General features: G+C 42.4%; 1 protein-coding gene across 1 annotated transcript in view; it reads right to left on the reverse strand.

Moving 5' to 3' along the window:
• c29h18orf63 (chromosome 29 C18orf63 homolog) overlaps positions 1-26,582 on the reverse strand; it is a 41,536-nt gene that overhangs the window by 10,834 nt on the left and 4,120 nt on the right. The window contains exons 2-11 of the mRNA XM_014180635.3: positions 21,699-21,830; positions 21,315-21,393; positions 19,152-19,208; positions 18,650-18,761; positions 16,912-16,953; positions 14,665-14,741; positions 14,176-14,282; positions 6,708-6,804; positions 4,676-4,761; positions 610-796 (exon numbers count right to left, since the gene is read on the reverse strand). Coding sequence (XP_014036110.1) covers positions 610-796; positions 4,676-4,761; positions 6,708-6,804; positions 14,176-14,282; positions 14,665-14,741; positions 16,912-16,953; positions 18,650-18,761; positions 19,152-19,208; positions 21,315-21,393; positions 21,699-21,826 — 972 coding nt within the window. The 5' untranslated portion in view covers positions 21,827-21,830. The remainder of the gene's footprint in view (positions 1-609; positions 797-4,675; positions 4,762-6,707; positions 6,805-14,175; positions 14,283-14,664; positions 14,742-16,911; positions 16,954-18,649; positions 18,762-19,151; positions 19,209-21,314; positions 21,394-21,698; positions 21,831-26,582) is intronic.

Below are 26,582 nucleotides of genomic sequence, written 5' to 3' on the forward strand. Positions count from 1 at the left end.
ATCTTGAGAGAATCAGTTAGATACCATCTGTAGAGGTACTATATTTATCAGCATCATAAAAGCTGATAGTATTTCAACCACATAAAATATGCATCCAAGCCAACCTGAAATCTTATCAGAAACATGTTGGATTGTTTTCACAGCTTTACATTTCCTTACAACAGATCAAACTGATGTCATTTTTTGGGAGTTACTGCATTTTCTCCCGATCCCTAAAGGTCTTTGCTCCATGAAAGAATTTGACAGAGAAAACTTTACCGATGTCAACTAGATTTAAGCATTCATTCTATCGATTCAAGACATTATTCTGGTGAGCAAGAGTTTATTTAGTCTTCTAGGGCAACATATAATGACAGAAGAGAAGCTGCATGGATCTAGTTGACGAACAAATAGCCTACCAAAAATGTCCTGCACCCTGCCCAAATATCTTTCCGCAGTCTTTGACTGTAGCCTATAGAGCATTTTCTATATTAGCGGGTTAGGGTCGGGTGCGGGCCTCAGATTTTCACTTCATCACATATAGTCGGGCGGTTGTGGATTATTAGCAATTATGGGCATGTGCGGGTGAACAAACAGCTGACCCGCTCACCACTAGTGTGCACCCTGTACCTGTGCTGAGGCGATGTTGAGCAGGCTGGTGGTGTGGTAGAAGGGCTTGCTGGTCATGCGGGCTGGGAAGCCACAGACAGTCTGCAGGCTCTCCCTCAGGTGGGATAGGAAGGAGCTGAGCGCCCCCTGGAGGTCCACCCTGGGACAGCGCTGCACCGGCTCAGTCCGGATACAGCTCAGAGGGTATCTTAGCAGACTAGTTAAAGGTCCAATGCATCTGTTTTTATCTCAGTATCAAATCATTTCTGGAAAACAATTAAGTACCCTACTGTGAATGTTTTCAATTACAATGGTCAAAAATTAAACAAAAACAGCTTCTTAGGAAATAGCAATTTCTCAAGCAAGATTTTTGATAGGACTGCCTGGGAGTAGTCTGAGTAGGGAGGGGAAAACTTAAAATGAGCTGTTACTGGCAGAGGTTTGGAACTCTTTCTTATTGGTCTATTAACCGTTGACTGGTGATGTCACCAGGCAGGCCAAAACTTCCTCCCATCTAAACAGGCTGAAATGTCATGCAGTCTTTTCAAAACAGCTCCTACACTAAAAGGGCATTATCAACATTTTCACAATTTCACAGTATTATTCAACCTTATAGTGTGGAAGTATATAAACTCAGCAAAAAAATAAACGTCCCCTCACTGTCAACTGCGTTTATTTTCAGCAAACTCAACATGTGTAAATATTTCAATGAACATAACAAGATTCAACAACTGAGACATAAACTGAACAAGTTCCACAGACACGTGACTAACAGAAATGGAATAATGTGTCCCTGAACAAAGGGGGGGTTAAAATCAAAAGTAACAGTCAGTATCTGGTGTAGCCACCAGCTGCATTAAGTACTGCAGTGCATCTCCTCCTCATGGACTGCACCAGATTTGGCAGTTCTTGCTGTGAGATGTTACCCCACTCTTCCACCAAGGCACCTGCAAGTTCCCGGAGATTTCTGGGGGTAATGGGCCTAGCCCTCACCCTCCGATCCAACAGGTCCCAGACGTGCTCAATGGGATTGAGATCCGGGCTCTTCGCTGGCCATGGCAGAACATTGACATTCCTGTCTTGCAGGAAATCACGCACAGAAAGAGCAGTATGGCTGGTGGCATTGTCATGCTGGAGGGTCATGCCAGGATGAGCCTGCAGAAAGGGTACCACATGATGGAGGTGGAGGTCTTCCCTGTAACGCACAGCGTTGAGATTGCCTGCAATGACAACAAGCTCAGTCCGATGATGCTGTGACACCCCGCCCCAGACCATGACAGACCCTCCACCTCCACATCGATCCCACTCCAGAGTACAGGCCTCGGTGTAACGCTAATTCCTTCGACGATAAAAACGAATCCGACCATCACCCCTGGTGAGACAAAACCGCAACTCGTCAGGGAAGAGCACTTTTTGACAGTCCTGTCTGGTCCAGCGACGTTGTCGCTGGTGATGTCGGATGAGGACCTGTCTTACAACAGGCCTACAAGCCCTCAGTCCAGCCTCTCTCAGCCTATTGCGGACAGTCTGAGCACCGAAGGAGGGTAGGTGCGTTCCTGGGGAACTCGGGCAGTAGTTGTTGCCATCCTGTACCTGTCCCGCAGGTGTGATGTTCAGATGTACCGATCCTGTGCAAGTGTTGTTACACGTGGTCTGCCACTGCAAGGATGATCAGCTGTCCGTCCTGTCTCCCTGCAGCGCTGTCTTAGGCATCTCACAGTACGGACTTTGCAATTTATTGCCCTGGCCACATCTGCAGTCCTCATGCCTCTTTTGCAGCATGGCTAAGGCACGTTCACGCAGATGAGCAGGGACCATGGGCATCTTTCTCTTGGTGTTTTTCAGAGTCAGTAGAAAGGCCTCTTTAGTGTCCTAAGTTTTCATAACTGTGACCTTAATTGCCTACCGCCTGTAAGCTATTAGTGTCTTAACCTGTTGGGGCTAGGGGGCAGTATTTGCACGGCCGGATAAAAAACGTACCCGATTTAAACTGCTTACTACTCTTGCCCAGAAATGAGAATATGCATATAATTAGTAGATTTGGATAGAAAACACTCTAAAGGTTTTAAAACTGTTTGAATGGTGTCTGTGAGTATAACAGAACTCATATGGCAGGCCAAAACCTGAGAAGATTCCATACAGGAAGTGCCCTGTCTGACAATTTGTTCTCCATCTGTGGTATCTCTATCGAAAATAAACCATCTCTGCTGTAACGTGACATTTTCTAAGGCTTCCATTGGCTCTCAGAAGGCGCCAGAAAGTGTAATGGGGTGTCTGCAGTCTCTGGGCGAAAAACAGCAGCTCTGTTTGTGAGTGGTCAGGCTGGGAACAGTGAGACTGAGAAGCGCGTTCAGGAGAATTCTCCATTTTTTTCTTTCAGCCTTTGAATGAATACAACGTCGCCCGGTTGGAATATTATCGCTATTTTACGAGAAAAATAGCATAAAAATAAATTTTAAACAGCGTTTGACATGCTTCGAAGTACGGTAATGGAATATTTTGAATTTTTTTGTCACGAAATGCGCTCGCGCGTCACCCTTTGGATACTGACCTGAACGCACGAACAAAACAGAGCTATTTGAATATAACTATGGATTATTTGGAACCAAAACAACATTTGTTGTTGAAGTAGAAGTCCTGGGAGTGCATTCTGACAAGAACAGCAAAGGTAATCCAATTTTTCTTACAGTAAATCTGAGTTTGGTGAGGGCCAAACTTGGTGGGTGTCAAATTAGCTAGCCGTGATGGCCGGGCTATGTACTCAGAATATTGCAAAATGTGCTTTCGCCGAAAAGCTATTTTAAAATCTGACACCGCGATTGCATAAAGGAGTTCTGTATCTATAATTCTTAAAATAATTGTTATGTATTTTGTGAACGTTAATCGTGAGTAATTTAGTAAATTCACCGGAAGTTTGCGGTGGGTATGCTAGTTCTGAACATCACATGCTAATGTAAAAAGCTGTTTTTTTTAAATATCAATATGAACTTGATTGAACAAAACATGCATGTATTGTATAACATAATGTCCTAGGAGTGTCATCTGATGAAGATCATCAAAGGTTAGTGCTGCATTTAGCTGTGGTTTTGGTTTTTGTGACATATATGCTTGCTTTGAAAATGACTGTGTGATTATTTTTGGCAGGGTACTCTCCTGACATAATCGAATGTTTTGCTTTCGCTGTAAAGCCTTTTTGAAATCGGACAATGTGGTTAGATTAACGAGAGTCTTGTCTTTAAAATGGTGTAAAATAGTCATATGTTTGAGAAATTGAAGTTATAGCATTTTTGAGGTATTTGTATTTCGCGCCACGCGATTCCACTGGCTGTTGACTAGGTACAGGTGCATGTTCATTAATTGTTTATGGTTCATTGAACAAGCATGGGAAACAGTGTTTAAACCCGTTACAATGAAGATCTGTGAAGTTTTTTGGATTTTGACAAATTATCTTTGAAAGACAGGGTTCTGAAAAAGGGACGTTTCTTTTTTTGCTAAGTTTCTAAAACACAGGAAAATCTAGTTTGCCTGAACTGGGCCTTTAAAGAAACGTGTTCACTGTCTGGATGGAACTCACTTTAAAGGACCCATCTGGAATTGGTACATCCATTTTTGGACTTTTAAATTAATGATGTATAGCCATTGATGTTTGAAAAATATAACTTCCTCACGAGTTTAGTTCAACTGTTGTACCCCATCAGAAGCCAAAATATAAGCTTGTTTTACTCCATTATTTGTAAACAATGTAATTGCCCCTTTAAGATGAATTGAAATGTCTGCCAAATTTGAATGAATTTAAAGAGTGAACACTGGCTTGAAGAACACCATATGTGAACCATTTTACACTGTTTGTTTTGATATTTTCTCTCTCCAGATTTCGATTATTGTTTCATTTTACAGACTATCAAGGGACAAATGCTGGTTACAAGTTACAAGAAAACACTAACTGTGCCTTATCACAATAATAGTTGCATGAGTAGACATAAACGCGACAGTTTTGAGTCAGTGTAACAACATAACAGTCAACAGGTGGGCCAAAGGCAGATGCCTCAGATGGGCCCCAATCCATACCACAGGCTTAAAAGGATACGAGAACAGCCTTTCTCCAACCAGTTTGAAGTATACGTTGCAATAAATCACTTCTTCCTCATCAATTTGGGGGAGTTGGTAGCCATACTGAAAAATAAGAAAAAAAACAGGAAGAAGTAGTAAGGACAAATACGTTAACTGTGTGTGAGTGTGTATTGTGTGTGTGTGTATAAGCTAGCAGTGTCAAACAAAGGGTGTGAGTAGAAGAGACAGCAAGGGAGATTATTTGTCTGTGACCCGTCTCTGGATGTTAAGCACTCACCCAGATGTGACGACAGACCAACACCAACACTAACGTGTCGAGCATTACTATCAGCCAGCTGTCCCGTCCACTTGTTCTATCCACTGGCCCAACACCACAGGCCAGTGAGAGCTCTTGTTCAAGGCTGAGATACAATAGTCATACAGCACTATAATATACTTAATTAATAACACATGTTGGGGAGAGGGCTTTGGCAATGCATGTTTATCATTGGGCATTTTAGGAGCAACAGGACCTTAATTAACAACATGATGGTAGAGTAAACTGTTAGGCAGCGTGGGTGTGAAATCTGATGGCTTGTTTCCAGCCAACGTAAGTGGGTCATACCGTCATTCTGAAGGGCCAAGTCCACACACAAACACGCACACACACTGTCACACACACACTCACACGCATACAGGCACACTAAAGCATACACACTGCGCCGGGCCAAGTCCATGTTCAGTTGCTGACAGATGTTGACAGACAGGATGTGAGCAATGGGATGTCATTCACCACCGTCGAGTTTGGTCCTGTGGTTGTAGTTAGAACAACAGTTCCCTGGAGTAGTCCATGTGTGTGTGTGTGTGTGTGTGTGTGTGTGTGTTGTGTGACGCCAATGTGAGTTTGCATTACTGATGACAAAACAGAAATCAGTTAATGCCAAATAACTTGACATGGTTGTGACACTACATATCATTTAGATAAGCTAGCAAGCAGGCGTTATGCCTAGCGAATTACAGTACCGTAAATTCCGGACTATAAGCCGCAACTTTTTTCCCACACTTTGAACCCCGCGGCTTAAACAATGACGCGGCTAATATATGGATTTTCAATTTTTTTTTCTAAAAAAAAACATTCTGTGACGTGCTCAGTTTTTTGCGGCATGAAGCTTTCATTAGACCAATGGAATTGCCGAACGGGTTAAGGTCAAACAACTTTTTTGTTTACTGTTTAAATTAAATCGAGTGCTCTCAAACTTCCCATCATTCTGATTACGGTAGTCATTTTGTCACCCTCATCATGGCAAAGACACGGAGAAATGCATATGATGCAGCTTTCAAGTTGAAGGCGATTGATCTGGCTGTTGGAAAAGGAAATAGAGCTGCTGCACGGGAGCTTGGTCTTAATGAGTCGATGATAAGACGTTGGAAACAGCAGCGTGAGGAATTGACTCAGTGCAAAATAAAGCTTACTAATAAAAATAAATAATTGTTACAAGCCGTGTTTCGTTAAAGCCTATTTATTTTTGTTACAAGCCGTGTTTCGTTAAAGCCTATTTATTTTTGTTACAAGCCGTGTTTCGTTAAAGCCTGTGTAAAGTTAATTTGTTTCAATGTACCGGTAGGCACCTGCGGCTTATAGACATGTGCGGCTTATTTATGTTCAAAATAAAATAAAACAAATAATTCAGTGGGTGCGGCTTATATTCAGGTGCGCTTAATAGTCCGGAAATTACGGTAGGTAACCTATTAGTGAATAAGTCTGATTTTACAGTGACACATGGTTCACTAAAGTGAGCTTGACCCAACCTGGAATCATAACCTTTAACTAGGGCCCAGAGCTTTTCCTAGTCAGGTAACGTGGTTAGGAAAAACTCGTAGTTATGACATATGAGATGTCTCTTTCATGGCAGCCCTTATGAAGAGTAGTTCATGTGAAGTGTAACTTACCTAGCCTGGTGTCAGATCGGTTTGTGCTGTCTTGCCAACTCCTATGGCCATTGTCATGACAGTGATTATAGGAGTTGGCAAGACAGCACAAACAGATGTGGGACCAGGCTGTAACCTACCAAACTGCTCCAGTGATTCTGGATGTCAGCGTAGCACTGGAAGGGGCTCTCAGTGGGCATCCGGTGACTGATGCTGACGATCTGACCCCTTTTCATGCTACACACAACACAGACGGAAGCTATATATCAAGTGTACCTATAACATATCAGTAAAGACATACAAGATTGACAGGTTGTACAGATGTCGGACCTTCATTTGGATCTTAATTTGTCAAATCTGAGCCAGTTTTGCTACAGCAGGAAAATAATCCCGCAGCAACAGGAAACGTGAATTATTATTTGATTATAATTAATGGACATGTTTGTAGGGTTTGATATATTTATCTTAAGGGAAAATCAAGTCTGAAAATTACAAACTTCAGAAGCCTTTTTAAACCTCAAATTAAGAACCTAAACCTATATTCTATTTTGATCAGTTTTGGGCTCAATTCCATTTCAATTCAGTAAATTCAGGAGGTAAACTGAAATTACAAAATGTATGTTCACTTCCTGAATTGAAATGGAATTGAGCCCAACCCTGATTTTGATGTTCTTACGTTTTGTTATTCTCTGCTCATACATAAGTATTCAAGTTCCATGACATATCAACAGTTCAATCCAACCTGTCATCGCAATGTTTTTTTTTCTCCATTTATGCCATTCCAGCCATTACAATGAGCCTGTACTCCTATAGCTCCTCCCACCATCCTCCATTGGTTTACACAGTGTCTTTGTTTTCAAACTCCTGCCTGTGTGCACGTAGCTGTGTACAAACCCCTGCCCGTGTGCTTGTAACACTTGTTATTATGAATACAGAAAGAATCTGCATGGTGCTTGCAACGCTAGGGTTGTGGGTTCGATTCCGACAGGGGACCAGTATGAAAAAAGTACGAAAATGTACAGTGCCTTCGGAAAGTATTCAGACCCCTTGACTTTTTCCACATTTTGTTATGTTACAGCCTTATGAAAGAATCCTCAGCAATCTACACACAATAGCCCATAATGACAAAGTGAAAACAGGTTTTTAGACATTTTTGCAAATGTATTAAAAATACAAAACAGAAACACCTTATTTAAATGTGTATTCAGACCCTTTGCTATGAGACTCAAAATTGAGCTCAGGTGCATCCTGTTTCCATTGATCATCCTTGAGATGTTTCTACAACTTGACTGGAGTCTACCTGTGGTAAATTCAATTGATTGGACATGATTTGGAAAGGCACACACCTGTCTATATACAGTCCCAACAGTTGCAGGGATTTAAACTGGTAAAGGCCCAAAAAGGTGACACTTTTCCCCCCGCCCTGAAACATGCACAAAACTCTGCTAGTGGGAAATGCAGGTTTTAACTAATTAAATAGCAAAGAATATATGAGCTACATGATCAGTCTCTATGTGTAAAATAAAACATTTAAAGAAAGCAATCCAATCTTATTTGTTGCATGGCGATTTCACAAGGCAAACTCCTAAATCCCCAAAATGGGAATTTGATACAAAATGTCCACATTTTGAGAAGGTGGGAATGGTCTGTGGACACTAAAAGGACGAGTATGACGAGTGTGTTTCATTTGGTGACCTCAGAGAGGACAGGAAACACATAACAACAGTATATCTCTGAATATGTACATTTCTCAATTATGGGGTTTGTATTTAACTCTTGTATAAAATGAATGAGTAAAGATGCAACTATTTGTGAAATAATGTAAGGTGATGTTAAACCTTTAATGACAGAGAATTGTATTCCCTTTAAAGTTTAACTAAGTCACTGGCCCGCCCCCATGAGCACAGACATGATCTGGCTTCATAGACCCACCTTTTCTATTGTTACGAATAAAACCCCCTCCTGAGGAAATCCTCTTCAGACCACGCGTACCTCGTTGCAATGGTTGTTGAATTCCTAACCATACCACGTGGAGCATTGGCTTCACGGCGGGAAATGGTTAAACTCTCTGAGACTATCGATCCCGACAGAATAAGAGCAAATCTTAGATACTAATTACTAGTCTGCAGCTAGAAATTATGTCAACCTGGGATGCAAAGACCGACAACTGCCGAAATATCTATTCTATGAGAACATTTCTGAATGGTACTCTGAAGACTTTGATCTTCAGGGAAGCAGAGAGAGACGATGATGAACTGACTCTCCAACAGAAGGACTGACAATTCCAACAGAGATCACGACGACACACTGGGAGTAAATATATATTGATTTCAATTATTCCCGAATGAGTGAGCGTTCATGTGCAAAGGATTAGCATTTCAATTAATAGAATTATCAACTGTGTAGTGACTCCTTTTGTCTTTCCCGCCCTTCTCAGTCCACACCCACTTCCCTTTGTCCACCAAGCCGTCATATCGGCTTAGCCCACTAGGGAACCTCCCCTATCATTTCCTACTGTTTGTTTGTTTATGCATTTCTGTGATTATTTAGTTAGTTAGTAAATAAATGATTAAGACAATTGGTGTATGGATTATTCATATTAAAAGCTGGGTTCGTGCAGATAACCAACAATTTATGACGTTTGGAATGAGACTAATGTGAGGTAAAGAATAATTAATTAATTAGAAGACTAATTGATCAGATATTAAAATATCTGAAGAGTTAAATTAGGAAAATTATAACTTTGTAATCTGAAGATTTTCCTTGGTGCCCCGACTTCCTAGTTAATTACATTTACATGATTAGTTTAATCACGTAATAATAATTACAGAGAATTGATTTGATAAAATAACCGTCTTCACTTTAATGATGCCAAAGACACGACACCTCTATAGTGGCATTCAGCATAAGCCAAGCCCTACTCCAGCTACACTTGATCCCTGAATCCACTTGTTTCACAAGCAACGCCTCATTTTCACCTAATTCACTCATTCTGAAAATTAACCACATACTGTCAAGGGAAAACATTAGTTCACAGATAGTAGTTAGTTCATTTGTTAGTTAACATTTCACACAGATTGCCAAGAGTCCAGTAAGCAACTAATGCGTTATAACTTGAGGAACGGCAAGGAGTCGTATACCGGTTAATACTATAGCCAATTGGTTAGGTTACTAACGTTAGCTCATCTGATGTTGTAACGTTAGCTAGCTGTCAGTCTTTATTAGCCAGCAAATTTTCACACCAAAACCTCAACTATTTGATCAGTTAAGTTGGCTAATGTTGCTCAACATTTCTCTGGCTAGCTAACGCAGAATTCGATCCAGCTAGCAAGATACTTAACAATGCTAACAATACTTGTTCCACCACACTTTCTCCCACACCTCAAACTTTCCAAATGCCAGTTGTTTTTCAGTTACAGCTCATGAAGTACGCTTCATCACCTTCTCACCCCCGTCTCCGTGGTCAGGCTTCTCACCTACCTCTTTGTTATCGTTCAGGGGATGCGCTTCTGTAACTTGCAAACTGCCTTCCAATTCTCTGCTGTCTTTCCAGAGCGCGTACTGATGCTGCAAATTGGTTGTCTCTTCAGTCGCATGCTGCATTCTGCTAAGCCTTGGATACAGCCAGTATTGCTCCAAACGCGCATCACTCGTTCGCTTACAGCCAGTATTGTTCCAAAGCCCCCCCCTTCCCCCGCACAAACTTTTGTCATCGGATCTACACGAATCACGTAGGTCACCTATTTTGGATTCAAAACAGTGAATTTCACCGAAAGGTGATTAGTTTTCAACCCTGAACAGTTGACAGTGCATGTCAGAGCAACAACCAAGCCATAAGGTCGAAAGAATTGTCCGTAGAGCTCCGCGACAGGATTGTGTCAAGTCACACATTTTGGGAAGGGTACCAAAACATTTCTGCAGCATTGAAGGTCCCCAAGAACACAGTGGTTGAACGTCCCCAAGAACACAGTGGCCTTCATCATTCTTAAATGGAAGAAGTCTGGAACCACCAAGACTCTTCCTAGAGTTGCCGCCCGGCCAAACTGAGCAATAGGGGGAGAAGGGCCTTGGTCAGGGAGGTGACCAAGAACCTGATGGTCACTCTGACAGAGCTCTGGAGTTTCTCTGTGGAGATGGGAGAACATTCCAGAAGGACAACCATCTCTGCAGCACTCCACCAATCAGGCCTTTTGTCACGACCGTGCGGAGAGACGGACCAAAGCGCAGTGTGATCTGGGTTCCACATATTTTATTTCAAGTGAAACGCACAAAACAACAAAGAATAGACGATATGTGAAGCTCAAGCAGTGCTCATAGGCAACTACACAGAAACAAGATCCCACAAACACAGGTGGGAAAAATAACTACTTAAATATGATCCCCAATTAGAGACAACGATACCAGCTGCCTCTAATTGGGAATCATACAAAAACCCCCTAATAGAAAAAGAAACTAGAGCACAACATAGACATAGATATACTAGATCACCCCCTAGTCACGCCCTGACCTACTACACCATAGAGAAACAATGGCTCTCTATAGTCAGGGTGTGACAGTACCCCCCCAAAGGTGCGGACTCCGGCCGCAAAACCTGAAACCAAATGGGGAGGGTAGGGGGGGGGGGGTGATTAGTGTCGGTGGCGGCTCTGGTGTAGGGCGAAGTACCCACTCAGCTTGCAGATCCGCCAGCATCGGTGGCGGCTCTGGTGCGGGACGAAGAACCCGCTCATCCCGCGGATCCACCAGCATCAGGGGCGGCTCTGGTGTTGGACGAAGAACCCGCTCAGCTCGCGGATCCACCAGCTTTGGTGGCGGTTCTGGTGTGGGCTGCCGAACAATCCGCTCATCCCACGGATCCAGCCATGGACCCGAGCTGAACACTGTGCCTGGACTGGACCTCGGTGTCAAGGAAGGCTCCTGCCATGGAGCGGGACTGGACACCAGCCCTGGCCTGGACATCGGTGCCGATGAAGGCTCCGGCCTTGGAGCTGGACTGGACACTGTGCCTGGACTGGGCACCGGCGCAGAGGGAGGCTTCTGCCATGGAGCTGGACTGGACGCCGTGTTTAGAAGCTCCGGACCATTGACCCTCGCTGAAGGTTCCGGACCGTTAACCGTCGCTGGAGGTTCCGGGTTGTGGACCGTCTCAGGAGGTTCCAGACTGTGGACCGTCTCAGAAGGTTCCGGGCTGTGGACCGTCTCAGAAGGTTCCGGACTGTGGACCATCTCAGGAGGTTCTGGACTGTGGACCGTTGTTGGAGGTTCCGGGCTGTGGAACGTCGCCGGAAGCTCTGGACTGGAAACTGTCGCCGGAAGCTCTGGACTGGAAACAGTCGCCGGAAGCTCTGGACTGGAAACAGTCGCCGGAAGCTCTGGATTGTAACCATCGCCGGAAGCTCTGGACTGGTAACCGTCGCCGGAAGCTCTGGACTGGTAACTGTCGCCGGAACCTCTGGACTGTGAAGGCGCACTGGAGGCCTGATGCGTGGGGCCGGCACATGACGTACCGGACTGGGGAGTCGCACTGGAGGCCTGGTGCGTGGAGCTGGCACAGGACGTACTGGGCTGTGGAGACGTACTGGAGACCTAGTGCGTATAGCCGGCATCAATGGTACCGGTTCGATGACACACCTCACACGGCAAGTGCGAGGAGCTGGCACAGAACGTCCTGGGCTGTGAAGGCGCACTGGAGACCTGGTGCGTAGAACCGGCACAAATTGTACCGGAACGGTGACACACACTTCAGGGCGAGTGCGTGGAGGAGACACAGGACGTACCAGACTGGGGAGGCGCACTGGAGGCCAGATGCGTGAAACCGGTGCAGATGACACTGGACTGGTGTCACGTTCCTCAGCACGCCCATGCTGCAGCACTCTCATCGCCACCACATTTCTCCGGAATCTTTCATCGAGTTCCTCCTTCGACTCCCTGACGGTCTCTGGCTCATTCCTCGGCTCCGCCGACCAACCCGTGTGCCCCCCCCCAAAAAAAAAATTGGTCTGTCTTTATGGCCGCGAACCCCGGCGTCGTCGCTGTCCTCCCTTCTCTCCTTGCGTCTGCTTCCACGGAAGGCTTTCGTTTCCTGACATGATCTCCTCCCAAGTCCAGGATATTTTCTCATCGATCTGCTCGTAAGTCAAGGATGCCATCTCCTCCTGGGCACACTGCTTGGTCCTGTTGTGGTGGGATCTTCTGTCACGACCGTGTGGAGAGACGGACCAAAGCACAGCGTGATCTGGGTTCCACATATTTTATTTCAAGTGAAATGCACAAAACAAAACAACAAAGAATAGACAATACGTGAAGCTCAAGCAGTGCTCATAGGCAACTACACAGAAACAAGATCCCACAAACACAGGTGGAAAAAATAACTACTTAAATATGTTCCCCAATTAGAGACGATACCAGCTGCCTCTAATTGGGAATCATACAAAAACCCCAACATAGAAAAAGAAACTAGAACACAACATAGACATAGATATACTAGATCATCATGCCTTAGTCACGCCCTGACCTACTACACCATAGAGAAACAATGGCTCTCTATGGTCAGGGCGTGACACCTTTATGGTAGAGTGGCCAGACGGAAGCCAGTCCTCAGTCAAAGGCACAAAACAGCCCGCTTTGAGTTTGCCAAAAGGCATCTAAAGACTCTCAGACCATGAGAAACAAGATTCCCTAGTCTGATGAAACCAAGATTGAACTCTTTGGTCTGAAGGCCAAGAGTCACATCTGGAGGAAACCTGGCACCATCCCTACGGTGAAGCATGGTGGTGATAGCATCATGCTGTGGGGATGTTTTTCATCGGCAGGGACTGGGAGGCTAGTCAGGATCGAGGCAAAGATGAACGGAGCAAAGTACAGAGAGATCCTTGATGAAAACCTGCTTCAGAGCGCTCAGGACCTCAGACTGGGGCAAAGGTTCACCTTCCAACAAGACAACGACACTAAGCACACAGGCAAGACAACGCAGGAGTGGCTTTGGGACAAGTCTCTGAATGTCCTTGAGTGGCCCAGCCAGAGCCCGGACTTGAACCCGATCAAACATCTCTGGAGAGACCTGAAAATAGCTGTGCAGCAACACTCCCCATCTAACCTGACAGAGCTTTAGAGGATCTGCAGAGAAGAATTGGAGAAACTCCCCAAATACAGGCGTGCCAAGCTTGTAGCATCATACCCAAGAAGACTCGAGGTTGCAATCGTTACCAAAGGCGCTTCAACAAAGTGCTGAGCAAAGGGTCTGAATATTTATGTAAATGTGATATTTCAGTTTTAAATGTTTTATACATTTGTAAAAATGTATAAAAAACTGTTTTTGCTTTGTCATTATGGGGTATTGTGTGTAGATTGATGAGGGAATTTGTTTTAATCAATTTTAGAATAAGGCTGTAACCTAACAAAAATGTGAAAAAGTCAAGGGGTCTGAATACTTTCCAAAGGCACTGTCTAGCTACAGTATATTTTCAGATATTATACGTTTCTCTCTATAAGCACTCTCTACTGTAAGTCGCTGTGTATAAAAGTGTCTACTAAAATGTGATTACGTGACCGATGTGAAATTGCTGAGTCTACCTTTAAAAGGAAAATAAAACGTGTCAAAGTACTGACCTTGGCAGAATGTAACACCAGTTGCTGGACATGGAGGTCTGGATAACAGCATCTGGCTGGCTATGGAAGTTCCTCAGGACCATGGGAGGGATGTCAAAGTCCGCCAACTAAAAGTCAACCATACAATCCTTAGCAAGTAAATGTTACGGAGTACAACTAGAGATAACTAATGAGAATTTAAAAAGAAGGCTCTGAGAACAAATTATTATAATGACAACCTGATGAATGGTTAAGGTAGAAATACTTGATGAAGGTGTGTAGTTTGTTAATGTCTGTCTGGCAGTGTGATGCATGGTACAAGATATTGTGTTGGGGCGGAAACAATTGCCAGTGAACGTACTTCTGTTTTAGCAGTGTTCTATGGAATATCAGACAGTGAGACAATAGCTTTTTTTTTTACTGCAATATTTAACAGATGGCTGTGTGTGTGTGTGCGCACGCGCACGCGTGTGAGTACGTAGGGGTGTTTTGACTGGCTGCTGGGCTCACCCTGATTGGAGGGAGTCGGACAGTGTTGGCCTCCACACTGACACACAGCTGGCTCTCATTGGCACTCAGCTCCATCACTGGCAATGGAAACATAGAACCTTGTCATTCTGCTGGATTAGAGGTCGGTAACACTTCATTTTAAAGTGGCCTATATAACCCAAAATATAATTCAGTATAATTCCATCAAATACATATGAGGACTGTACAGTACAGGGGCGAATCCTAACATCTTTCTACTCAAGTAGATTTTTCACTTCGTCATGCCATATCAATGTCAGGTGGAAGTTTATATGTACAGTACAGTCCTGTACACCATATGTATTTCGACAGTAAAGCTATACTCCAGCAATTTGAATTGGAAATCAAATCAAATTTAATTTGTCACATGCGCCGAATACAACAGGTGTAGCCCTTACTGTGAAAAGCTTACCTACAAGCCCTTAACCAACAATGCAGTTCAAGAAATAGAGTTATGAAAATATTTACTAAATAAACTAAAGTAAAAAATGTAATAAAAAGTAACACAATAAAATAACAATAACAAGGCTATATATAGGGGGTACCGGTACCGAGTCAATGTGCAGGAGTACAGGTTAGTGAAGGTAATTTGTATATGTAGGTAGGGGTAAAGTGACTATGCAGATAATAAACAGCGAGCAGCAGCAGTGTAAAGACAAAGGGGGGCGGGGTGTCAATGTAAATAGTCCGGGTGGCTATTTGATTGATTGTTCAGCAGTCTTATGGCTTGGGGGTAGAAGCTGTCAGTATCTGGTGTGACCACCATTTGCCTCATGCAGCGCGACACGTTGTCCCACTTGTCTTCAATGGCTCTGCAAAGTTGCTGGATATTGCCGGTAACTGGATCAAGCTGTCGTACACGTCAATCCAGAGCATCCCTTATATGCTCAATATGTGACATGTCTGGTGAGTATGCAGGCCATGGAAGAACTTTGTTTCAGAACATTCTCTAGCAATAGCTCTGGTTGACATTCCTGCAGTCAGCATGCTAATTGCACGCGCCCTCAAAACTTGAGACATCTGTGGCATTGTGTTGTGTGACTAAACTACACATTTTAGAGTGTGCTTTTATTGTCCACAGCACAAGGTGCACCTGTGTATTGATCATGCTTTAAATCAGCTTCTTGATATGCCATACCTGTCAGGTCGATGGATTATCTTGCAAAGAAGAAATGCTCACTAACAGAGATGTAAACAAATCTGTGCACAAAATTTGAGATAAATACCCTTTTTGTGCGAATGGAAAATGTCTGGGATCTTTTATTTCAGCTCATGAAACTTGTGATCAACACTTAACATGTGTTTATATTTTTGTTCAGTGTAGTAAGTAGTCTAGCAGTATTTGGTCCCATATCGCGTGAACCCAATGACTACATCAACATTTTGACTACAAACTTGTTGGGTGCATTTGCAGTTTGTTTTGGGTGTATTCTTTCCAATAGCAACTGAATGGGGAATGGTATCTGGAGTCATTTTCTTCGTAAATGAGCAGAGATGTTTCTGAACACTTCTAAATTCATCTTGATGTTGCCATAATTCAGATAATTCATGAATGGATCATGAATAATGATGAGTATAAAAGTTACAGAGGCTACAACAACAGATGCTAACCAATCACCATGACGAAAAACTGAAAAGTTAGCATTTTTTCGGGGGTATCATCTTTGTGCCTCTTACATTCTCACTCATCATCATTATCTCACTCATGATTTTTTTTATAATCATGGCAGTATCCAATGAATATAAGAGTGTTTATAGCCATCTTCTATTTTCACAAATCTCAATTAAAAGGTGACATTCTGTACTGTCGCCTCATATGAACTAATTTGATCTGAAATATAAAATGCTGGAGTACAGATACACATTTTTTTATTTAGCTTCGCTATTCAAATACATCGTGAGAACTATTTGAATTGACTATTTGAATTGACTAAGATTTGTAATTTACTGAGCAATTAACAATAACTCAGAGTTAAGCCTAATGCACTTGGCTATAGCAACTAGAATTGTCATTATAGCCTTTCCACTATAGGAAACCTTCAACCCAGAGCCATATATAGTATAGTGACCTCTATATCTCTATTTATGGCTCTGCGTATACCACTGTGGTTCGAGAGCTAAAGGTTAAAGGCTTTGAGAAATAGCTTAAATAGCTCAAATAACCTCTAAACCAATGTTGTAAAGGATACTGAAAGTGTAACAGCTGATCCTTCACACTCAAACACCTACCAATGGCGTTGAGCTTCCCCGAATCAGCCAGAAACTCCCTCCCTAGAAAGTGAACAAGATCAATAGATATGGTTAAGTAATCAAACCTACAGTAGTGTTGTTGCAGTACAATGTAGTTGGATTAGTACTAGTCATCTATTGATGAGTGTGTGTTTCTCTCTGTGTGTGTCTATGTGTGTGTGTATACGCGTGTGTGTGTCTCTCTGTCTGTGTGTGTGCGTGTCTATGTGTGTGTCATTCTGGCAGCCATGAAAGACTAGATATAAAGTAATAAAGTTGGCAAGGAAGGTCGCGTTTAGCACGGAACAAACTTCCAAGTTGAAGGACAGTCTGGCCTTCCCCCGGTCTGTTATCATAAGACATGGACGCTTATGTAAAACATTAAGGTTTTGGAGGACCTCAGATAAATGTTCTCTCTTCTTGGCCAGGCTCTTGAGATGGAGTCATAAAATAATCATCTTAATTTATTTATAGATTATGGGGGCTGGGTGGTCTGCAAGAGAGGAAACGGCAGTAATGACGCAGCATTAATGATAACATTACTGTAGTTGTCTAAGCAGCGCTGTTCTCATAGTCATAATCTAAATAAGTGCCAGACGGGCTGTTCATGGATCCCATCCATTCAAATAGCGGAATATGTTGGAAGGCAACAAAAGGCAATCCAGGTTAAGTGCAAATACATTTTCACCTTTTCTCGTTTCAGTCAAGGGCAAGAAAACATTTGGAAATAGACAGCGGCCTGTGTGTAGGCCGTCATTGTAAATAAGCATTTGTTCTTAACTGACTTGCCTGGTTAAATAAAGGTTCAATAAAAAAATGAAAATTCCACTAGTCATCTATTGATGAGTGTGTGCGTTTCTCTCTGTGTGTGTGTGTGCGTGTGTGAGACGTGTGTGAGTGTCTCTCTCTCTGTGTGTGTGTGTGTGTGTGTGTGTGTGTGTGTGTGGTGTGTGTGTGTGTTGTGGGTGTATGTGTGTGTAGCGCCCTGTGTGAACTCAGAATCAAATACTCACTATCATATCAAATAGGCCCAAGGTGAAGGTAATGGAGGGTGGTGTAACATATTTGCAGAGTCACTGCGATTATAGACATGCCTTCTCAACAGGTCTGCGATTAAACAGTGACCTTTGCAACTGCCTAGCGAAATCACTTCCAACTAGAAGCAAAATTCCACAAAAGACAGGCAAACAATTTAATGTTATCAGGCCAAAGAGAATGGGACCTGTAACAGTTTATTAATTATCCCCTTTTCTTACTTTGTAAATGACAAACGCTTTAATTTCATGATGAGCCATAAAAAAGGGCAAGGGAAAATACCAGGGATTAGGGAGGGGCTTTCAAAAGGGGCTGCAGTTAGGGCTGCGCTAGGGTAAGGGTAATGTTTAAAAAAAGTGAGACTAGGGTTATGGTTGTGAAAAAGGCTGGAGATATGGGAAGGACTATGTTTGCACCATTGTCAGATTACTATTCATCCATTGATACCACTGTCAACTTTCTACAACATGGCCGTTTCTGGGGTTTGTTACTGTGTAAATGTGAAATTCCGTCACCCATGACGGATGAGTTTAAAACAACACAATTTAGAAAGAAGGCCTCCTCGATCTCCTCTCCTAGATAAAACAGACTGGTGATAGGCTAACTACTGTACATCATAATAACTAGCCCATAACAATATTACTAACTTAAAACAGTTCCATTATATTAATTCCATATTCCTATATACAGTACTAGTACAAACCAGCAATAAGGAACTGTCCGACTTTGTTCCAGTTCGGAGCCAGCCTGCTGGTCAAGGAGTAGGACAGACAGGTCTGCAGAATACCAGGGAGAACCCTCTGAGGAGAGCCCATCTGCCCAAACACAACACAGAGAGACTACATGTAACTTAACTGACTAGACGGGACAGCATCCACCCGTCTCTGATACAGCATTCTATATCAGTGATTCTCAACCAGGAGACCTAGTACTGAGCCCTGTGGGGCCTCAGTGAGCTTTCAAGGGGTCACAAGAAAAGCAGGGCAAGACCTCTCAAGTAGTAAATAACAGCAATAAGAACAAAATATCTCACATTTCATGGAAAACAACTGTTTGACATGCAATGATATTTAAAATGTGGATGTGGATAATGAATGTAAAACTAACATACTTGTAAAAATGTATCTGAATTGGTTTCTAAACTTGGTCAAAATTGCAAAAGTAATGAGTGAAAGTGAATGACAAGTAGGCCAGCCCAAGCTTACCTGCAGACTGTGCCGTTGTACATAAGCTTGTACTATTCCTCTTTTAAAAAAGGGAATCTGTTGGGAGAAAAGTTAGAATTCAACAATATGAAACCTCACAATTATTTGGTCAAATAAGGGATCATTGACTCTTCTGATGACACACTCGGTTAAAGGGAAGATTGTTAAACAACTGCAACACAGTCAACGTGTCACGACTTCGGCCGAAGTTGATGCCGCTCCTTGTTCGGGGGGAGTTCGGCGGTCGACGTCACCGGTCTTCTAGCCATCACCGATCCATTTTTCATTTTCCATTTGTTTTGTCTCGTTGTCCCACACACCTGGTTTTCATTTCCCAATTACTGGTCATGTATTTAACCCTCTGTTTCCCCCCATGTCTTTGAGTGTGATTGTTATTTGTTCAGGTCGGAATGTTCCGGCTGGTTTGTACCGGGTGCTGTTTATCACCCATGCTTTGTGGCAACTGTTCTTTTTGCACTTTGTAAATTGTTTACTTTGTGCTGTCGAGTAAAGTACGTTGTTTCACTCATCTCTGCTCTCCTGCGCCTGACTTTATACACCAGCTACACCCACCAACCTGACACAATGATTCACCAGAACTGTGTGTGGAACACTAGTGAAAGCAAATGGAGTGCTAGAGCAGATGCACAATGTAGATTACATGTTTACATGCAGGGGTTAATAATGTGGATTTTCCAGTTAGGAAGTTATTGGTGTTTCACAAATAGAAAACAATTGATTGATTGTTTTTGTTTGAAATTAAGATTAAAATATGAAGAACCTGTTGTTTTTGTAAAGCAGCTCAAACCGTTATACGCAGCTTAAAATGATACTACATTTGGACAATTCTAATATTGTTTTTGTTTTTCTATTATTTTGGCTACAATCCAGAAGGGGTGAAAAAAATGACAGTGTTTGGAATGCAGACCAACTATTTTGGGTTGCATGCAACATGCCTCTGCACGATATGTGTAGGCACGTACACACATACCTTACACTCACTCACACATTTCTCATTTTCTCACGCACTATTAACCTGTTTACATCATCCATTTAAACCAGAGAACGTATTTCAGTGGATGAATGAATGAAAGAGTACCCTTATGTTGCATTATGCTACCCATTCCATATACGATTATTAAACACTACTATTAAATGAGTTACAATGATAGATTAGATCGAGAACCCTATTTTGTAATCGTGCAATGTGAAACGGGGTAAATCCCTCCTCAAAATCCCTAGAAAATCCAGGGTCGGATTCATTAGGGCATGCAACAGAAACTGCTTTCAAACTTTTTGCAACTGAAATCGACAATGAGCGTTTCTTATAAGTCCAGGAAGTCCTTTCCCATTTCAGTCCATTGTCTTCCATTTGGTGCCTAATGAAGACAACCCATATATCTCCCTCTAAGGAAATCAAACCATTTCCTATGACTGGAGAGTTGTGACAAAGCCTCCCTTGCGTGCACACCTGGTTGGTGTCATGTTACATGGCATGTGAAGGTGGTGTTTTACTTACTGTGCACTTACATAACCTCCAACAATTGGTAAACAAGCCAGATCAAAGGCTCCAATGACCTGCTTTAGTGCAGTCATTGGTAATCATACTAATGAAAGTGTATGAGACAGAGTATAAGGGGAACTACTTACAATACTGAGTAAAATACATTTCACAGAATTCATAAATGCATGATTTTCAACTGATTGGTTCAAAAAGTGTATCATCATCTTACTCAAATATTTGCAGGAGAAAACGAATTGTGTTGGCTGGTTGCCACAAGTACATTTTGCCAAACATTAAAACCAGAAGTAAATTATTGTGTAACTTGGTCAGCTGCCTGATTCATTTCTGTGTTTAAACGTGTTAGAAATTGAGTGTTTCCCAGCAAAAATTAAGTCTTCACCCTCGCAAATGGAAACTCACAGCCAAAGCACCCCCCCGAAGCACTCATGGGCAAGCGGTTTAAGCACCGCCTTCGCCCAATCCTGATATGTCCAAATTACCAAACATGAAAACCCAAAAACTGGAGCTAATGCTGCTCGGATATCACACATCCCATTCAGTCCTGGCAGATTCCCTCGGTCTACACTCAGAATCTTCCCACGGGAGATTAGTCTGTCTGTTTCATGGACTATTAAATACGGACTTGAGTGCACACTTACCGCCATCACCATTGTGATCTCTGAGAAACACCCCAATACCGGAGAGGCAATGATGTCTGCATACAATAACAACAGCTCCCTGAAAGTGAATATAGGAAAGTTAATTCAATTGGTCCGCTTATTAACCTGAGAACAGCAACAATGCACTTTAATACAATGTAAATAGTTGATTTTAAACTAGAGAATAACTGTGCAATCTTTCTGTGCATCCTTTCTGCACCTCAAAGGGTTTTATAATTCATTCAAAAACAACCTGAGTTTCTTACAGAAAGATTACCATTGGGTTAAGAAGAGATTGGGCATTTTGAGGTTTGCTTTCCTTTAAGCATAAGAACCTGTATTTATTCAAGCAACCTCCAATCAAACTCTGAGCAGCTGTCTCACCTGCATGTTTTCACCTGCTTGTTTCTCACTTCTCCGTCATCAGACTGCAAGGACAGGGTGACACAGCACAGCTTCCTCAGGTCAGGGAGAATTAGAAAGAACAGGGACTGCTCTCCACCTCCACTCATCCTGCTGAAAGACAGAAATAGAATTGAAAGGGTGTTAGGCTGTGTCAAGCAATGAACAATTGCTCTGTTGGTACAGTGTCCTACAGTGCCTTGCAAAAGTATTCACCCCCCTTGGCATTTTTCCTATTTTGTTGCCTTACAACCTGGAATTAAAATAGATTTTTGGGGGGTTTGTATCTTTTGATTTACACAACATGCCTATCACTTTGAAGATGCTAAATATTTGTATTGTGAAACAAACAAGAAACAAGACAAAAAAAATTTAAACTTGAGTGTGCATAACTATTCACCCCCCAAAGTCAATACTTTGTAGAGCCACCTTTAGCAGCAATTACAGCTGCAAGTCTCTTGGGATATGTCTCTATAAGCTTGGCACATCCAGCCACTGGGCTTTTTGCCCATTCGTCAAGGCAAAACTGCTCTAGCTCCTTCAAGTTGGATGGGTTCCTGCTGGAGTACAGCAATCTTTAAGTCATACCACAGATTATCTGGGCTTTGACTAGGCCATTCCAAGACATTTAAATGTTTCCCCTTAAACCACTCGAGTGTTGCTTTAGCAGTATGCTTAGGGTCATTGTCCTGCTGAAAGGTGAAGCTCCGTCCCAGTCTCAAATCTCTGGAGACTGAAACAGGTTTCCTCAAGAATTTCCCTGTATTTAGCGCCATCCATCATTCCTTCAATTCTGACCAGTTTCCCAGTTCCTACCGATGAAAAACATCTCCACAGCATGATGCTGCCACCACCATGCTTCACTGTGGGGATGGTGTTCTCGGGGTAATGAGAGGTGTTGGGTTTGTGCCAGACATAGTGTTTTCCTTGATGGCCAAAAAACAAAATTTTAGTCTCATCTGATCAGAGTACCTTCTTCCATATGTTTGGGGAGTCTCCCACATGTCTTTTGGCGAACACCAAACGTGTATGCTTATGTTTTTCTTTAAGCAATGGCTTTTTTTCTGGCCACTCTCCGTAAAGCCCAGCTCTGTGGAGTGTTTGGCTTAAAGTGGTCCTATGGACAGATATTCCAATCTCCGTTGTGGAGCTTTGCAGCACCTTCAGGGTTATCTTTGGTCTCTATGTTGCCTCTCTGACTAATGCCCTCCTTGCCTGGTGCGTGAGTTCTGGTGGGCAGCCCACTCTTGGCAGATTTGCGGTGGTGCCATATTCTTTCAAAAAAAATTACAATGGATTTAATGGTGCTCCATGGGATGTTCAAAGTTTCGGATATTTTTTTATAACCCAACTGTCACGCCCTGACCATAGAGAGCCCTTGGTTCTCTATGGTGTTGTAGGTCAGGGCGTGACTAGGGGGTGTTCTAGTCTTTGCATTTCTATGTTGGTGCTCTTGGTATGGTTCCCAATTAGAGGCAGCTGATGTTCCTTGTCTCTAATTGGGGATCATACTTAAGTTCTCCATTGTTCCCACCTGGGTTGTGGGATATTGTTTTGTGTTAGTGTGCTGATCACTACGACTTCACGTTCATTGTATGTTTGTTGTTTTCATAGTTTCACTTTAATAAAATATGTGGAACTCAAATCACGCTGTGCCTTGGTCTGACCTTTTCTACGAGCGTGACACCAACCCTGATCTGTACTTCTCCACAACTTTGTCCCTGACCTGTTTGGAGAGTTCCTTGGTCTTCATGGTGATGATTGCTTGGTGGTGCCCCTTGCTTAGTGGTGTTGCAGACTCTGGGGCATGTGACAGATCATGTGACACTGAGTTTGCACACAGATGAACTTTATTTACTTAATTATGTGACTTCTGAAGGTAATTGGTTGCACCAGATCTTATTTTGGGGCTTCATAGCAAAGGGGGTGAATACATATGCACGCACCACTTTCCCGTTTTAAATTCTTTTGAATTTTTTTAAACAAGTCATTTTTTTCATTTCACTTCACCAATTTGGACTATTTTGTGTATGTCAATTACATGAAACCAAATAAAAATCAATTTAAATTACAGGTTGTAATGCAACAAAATAGGAAAAATGCCAAGGGGGGTAAATACTTTTGCAAGGCACTGTATGTTCCTGTCATTGTGCTCAAGGCTTCCAATAACTGTGGAATTGATGCCTTTGCAACCATCTTTAGTGTAACGCTCTCTAACATTAACTTGCAAGTGATATTGCAATGTAGGGTGTAACAGCTACAAATGATTGGTGACAATCATGTGTAGCTAGATCAATTTGGTTTAACATTCTAGCTAGTTATAGCCTAACATTACCAAGCAGATAGGTTTGAGGTTACCCTCAAACCTATCTGAAGAAAGACATAATTGTTGTTTAAAAATGAACCTACCTATGAACAACCAAAACATAAACATGGAGTTGAAGCTAGCTAGGTCCTTTTTTTGTTGTTGTTATGAATCATAAGGTGTTAAAGCAAATTCTAGAGCAGTTGTTCTCAAACATTTTGGGGCTGGGGACCCCTTTTGTGATCGTAAATTCATCAGGGACCCCCTCACAATCAGAACACCCCTCGAGTGAGAAAAAATTGCATACAAGGAGTTTTACTCTGACATCGACAATGCATGGCCGGACAAACCAAGTCTTAGGCCCTGGGAAGGAACACTTTAAAGGCTTGGCATCGGAGAGAACATTTTGCACATTTCAAGCTATTGTGATTTCCTGCAATTCTACACATTGCAGCTTTAAAGGACGCCACCAGAGGGCAATGCCAGCCCTATTTCGACGTAATTCCTGTTCTAGAGCGGAAATGTAGAGTAGTAGTCATTATCGCCAGGGGGCAATTAATTTTGCAGCGCATAGTAAAAATACATGAACACATAACAATGAATATACACAAAAACAATATATACAGAAATATGTACACAACTACCAGAAATACTAGCTTATTGAGCAAGCTGATAGCAGCTGGTATGGACGAGAGTTTAACCCTATTAGTTTATTTGCTCGTTTAGGTTCGTTTAGGTTCCACCTCTGAAGAATGACTTATACATGATACTTATAAAAATATTCACGAATTGGGGGTGGGAAGGAACGCAGAGGTGATTTCCAATTGGAGTGGAGAAACATCAACAAATAGGGCACTGACAGCTGTCAGTGTAGCTAACTAGCATGCTAACCTTATCTAGCTAACCTTATCTAGTTGTATTATCTCCAAAGTTTGGGCATTTTCCATAAATTGCGGCCGAGAATCCGCCATAGAAATAGTAATAAGATGAAGAAGCTCTGGTAATATGGTTAACTATTGAAAGGTTTAGAGACATGCGTTTTTCTACATTGGAATTGACAAGGTGCCACCTTTGGAACAGTAGGTAGGCTGCTGGCAGGCATCGGCTGTGGTACAGCAAAACCAAATCATCCCCTGCTCATGGTTCTCACAGGGGATGTGAAATGATAGGTTACAATGACTTTGCTCATGATGCACGTCGCAAATGACACCTAACAACACCCTGAGCGCATCGGATTCGAAACACTAATACAAATGTAACAACAGCACACCAAAATAGGTAAAGAGGTTCCTTGAATTTTCTTTTGTGGGGCCGTTTCATTATAGGACAGACACTTGTGGTTTTTAGATGCACCAACCAAAGCAGTGGAGCATGTAGTGAAGCAAAACTTTAGTGGTCAAAATCATTCATCTTGGGGTGACGGGGGAGAGAGGGTTTGACGAACTCAATCATATCACACAATTATACCATTTATATTTTTTTCAAATACAGACTAGCTCAAAAATAAGTGAAAATTGACAAATTATCCAATGGATTATGATAATTTCTGGTTAAAAAAAAAGTGGAGCTGCAAAAAGAAGTTTGCTCCCCCTATTTTAATTTGCTCCATGGCTCAGGTGGCCAAATGGACGAAAGGCTGTTTGGCTCAGCTCAGTAGCAAAGATGAAGAAATGTTGTCTGAAAAGTATTTGAAAGTCATCTAATAAGGAAACACAGCATTGCCAAGTATTTCCACAAATCTCCCACTTCGGATTTCCCACTTCAAGCCAAATATATCATACTAAAATTACTTGTTGACTTAAATCGTTGTGCAACATCATGGGTAAGCTCTGGGCATCGTCTTTCATTTGAAAAAAAGTCAATTTTCCGCTGTTGTTGTACTTTCAAGCTAATATCCTGAAATTCTACAAATTTTGCCATGAGGCAGAGAGAAAACTTTGCAGTTTAAAATCTTAAATTGCAGTGCATTTATGTTAAAGAAAAACACAATTTTGGGGGAATACAAGAAGTATTGAGTTGAAAAATAGATAACTGGTCGAGTACTGTTGATACCAATATCCCTGTGAGCCTCCCAGGCCCATGTTGGCCAGGGTTAAGAACATAAATTGTAGATTAATAATATTACATTATATTGTATTGAATTACACCCTCTCAACTTATTTTGCTGATCCCTTGGCCAAAATGAGTTTAATCTGTCCTTAGTAATATTGATTCAAAAGACGCGCTGACGGAGAAGGGCGACATCTTAAGAGTTCCAACCCAACTTTGCTATTTAGTGTTTACCTTAACTTTTTGTATAGAAAGGTCATACTATTATCACATATGACCGCCAAGCACTTCTGGACATGAGATTGTCAATTACTAAGCTCGATTTTCACTTCAACTCTGACTGAGCTGTTTCCCTGTTCATACCGGACCCTATCTATTCCTTTGTTCCATGGGCTACCAAAGCACCACAAGTATAGATGCAGTAGAAGAGCTGGAGTCCTGGTGAAAATCGAACGGCGCTCCCCTCCGTTCTATTGGCAAATGTCCAGTCACTCGAGAATAAGCTGGATGAA

This window comes from Salmo salar, chromosome 29, assembly GCF_965601325.2.
Source record: "Salmo salar chromosome 29, fSalSal1, whole genome shotgun sequence".
Classification (NCBI taxonomy): Eukaryota; Metazoa; Chordata; class Actinopteri; order Salmoniformes; family Salmonidae; genus Salmo; species Salmo salar.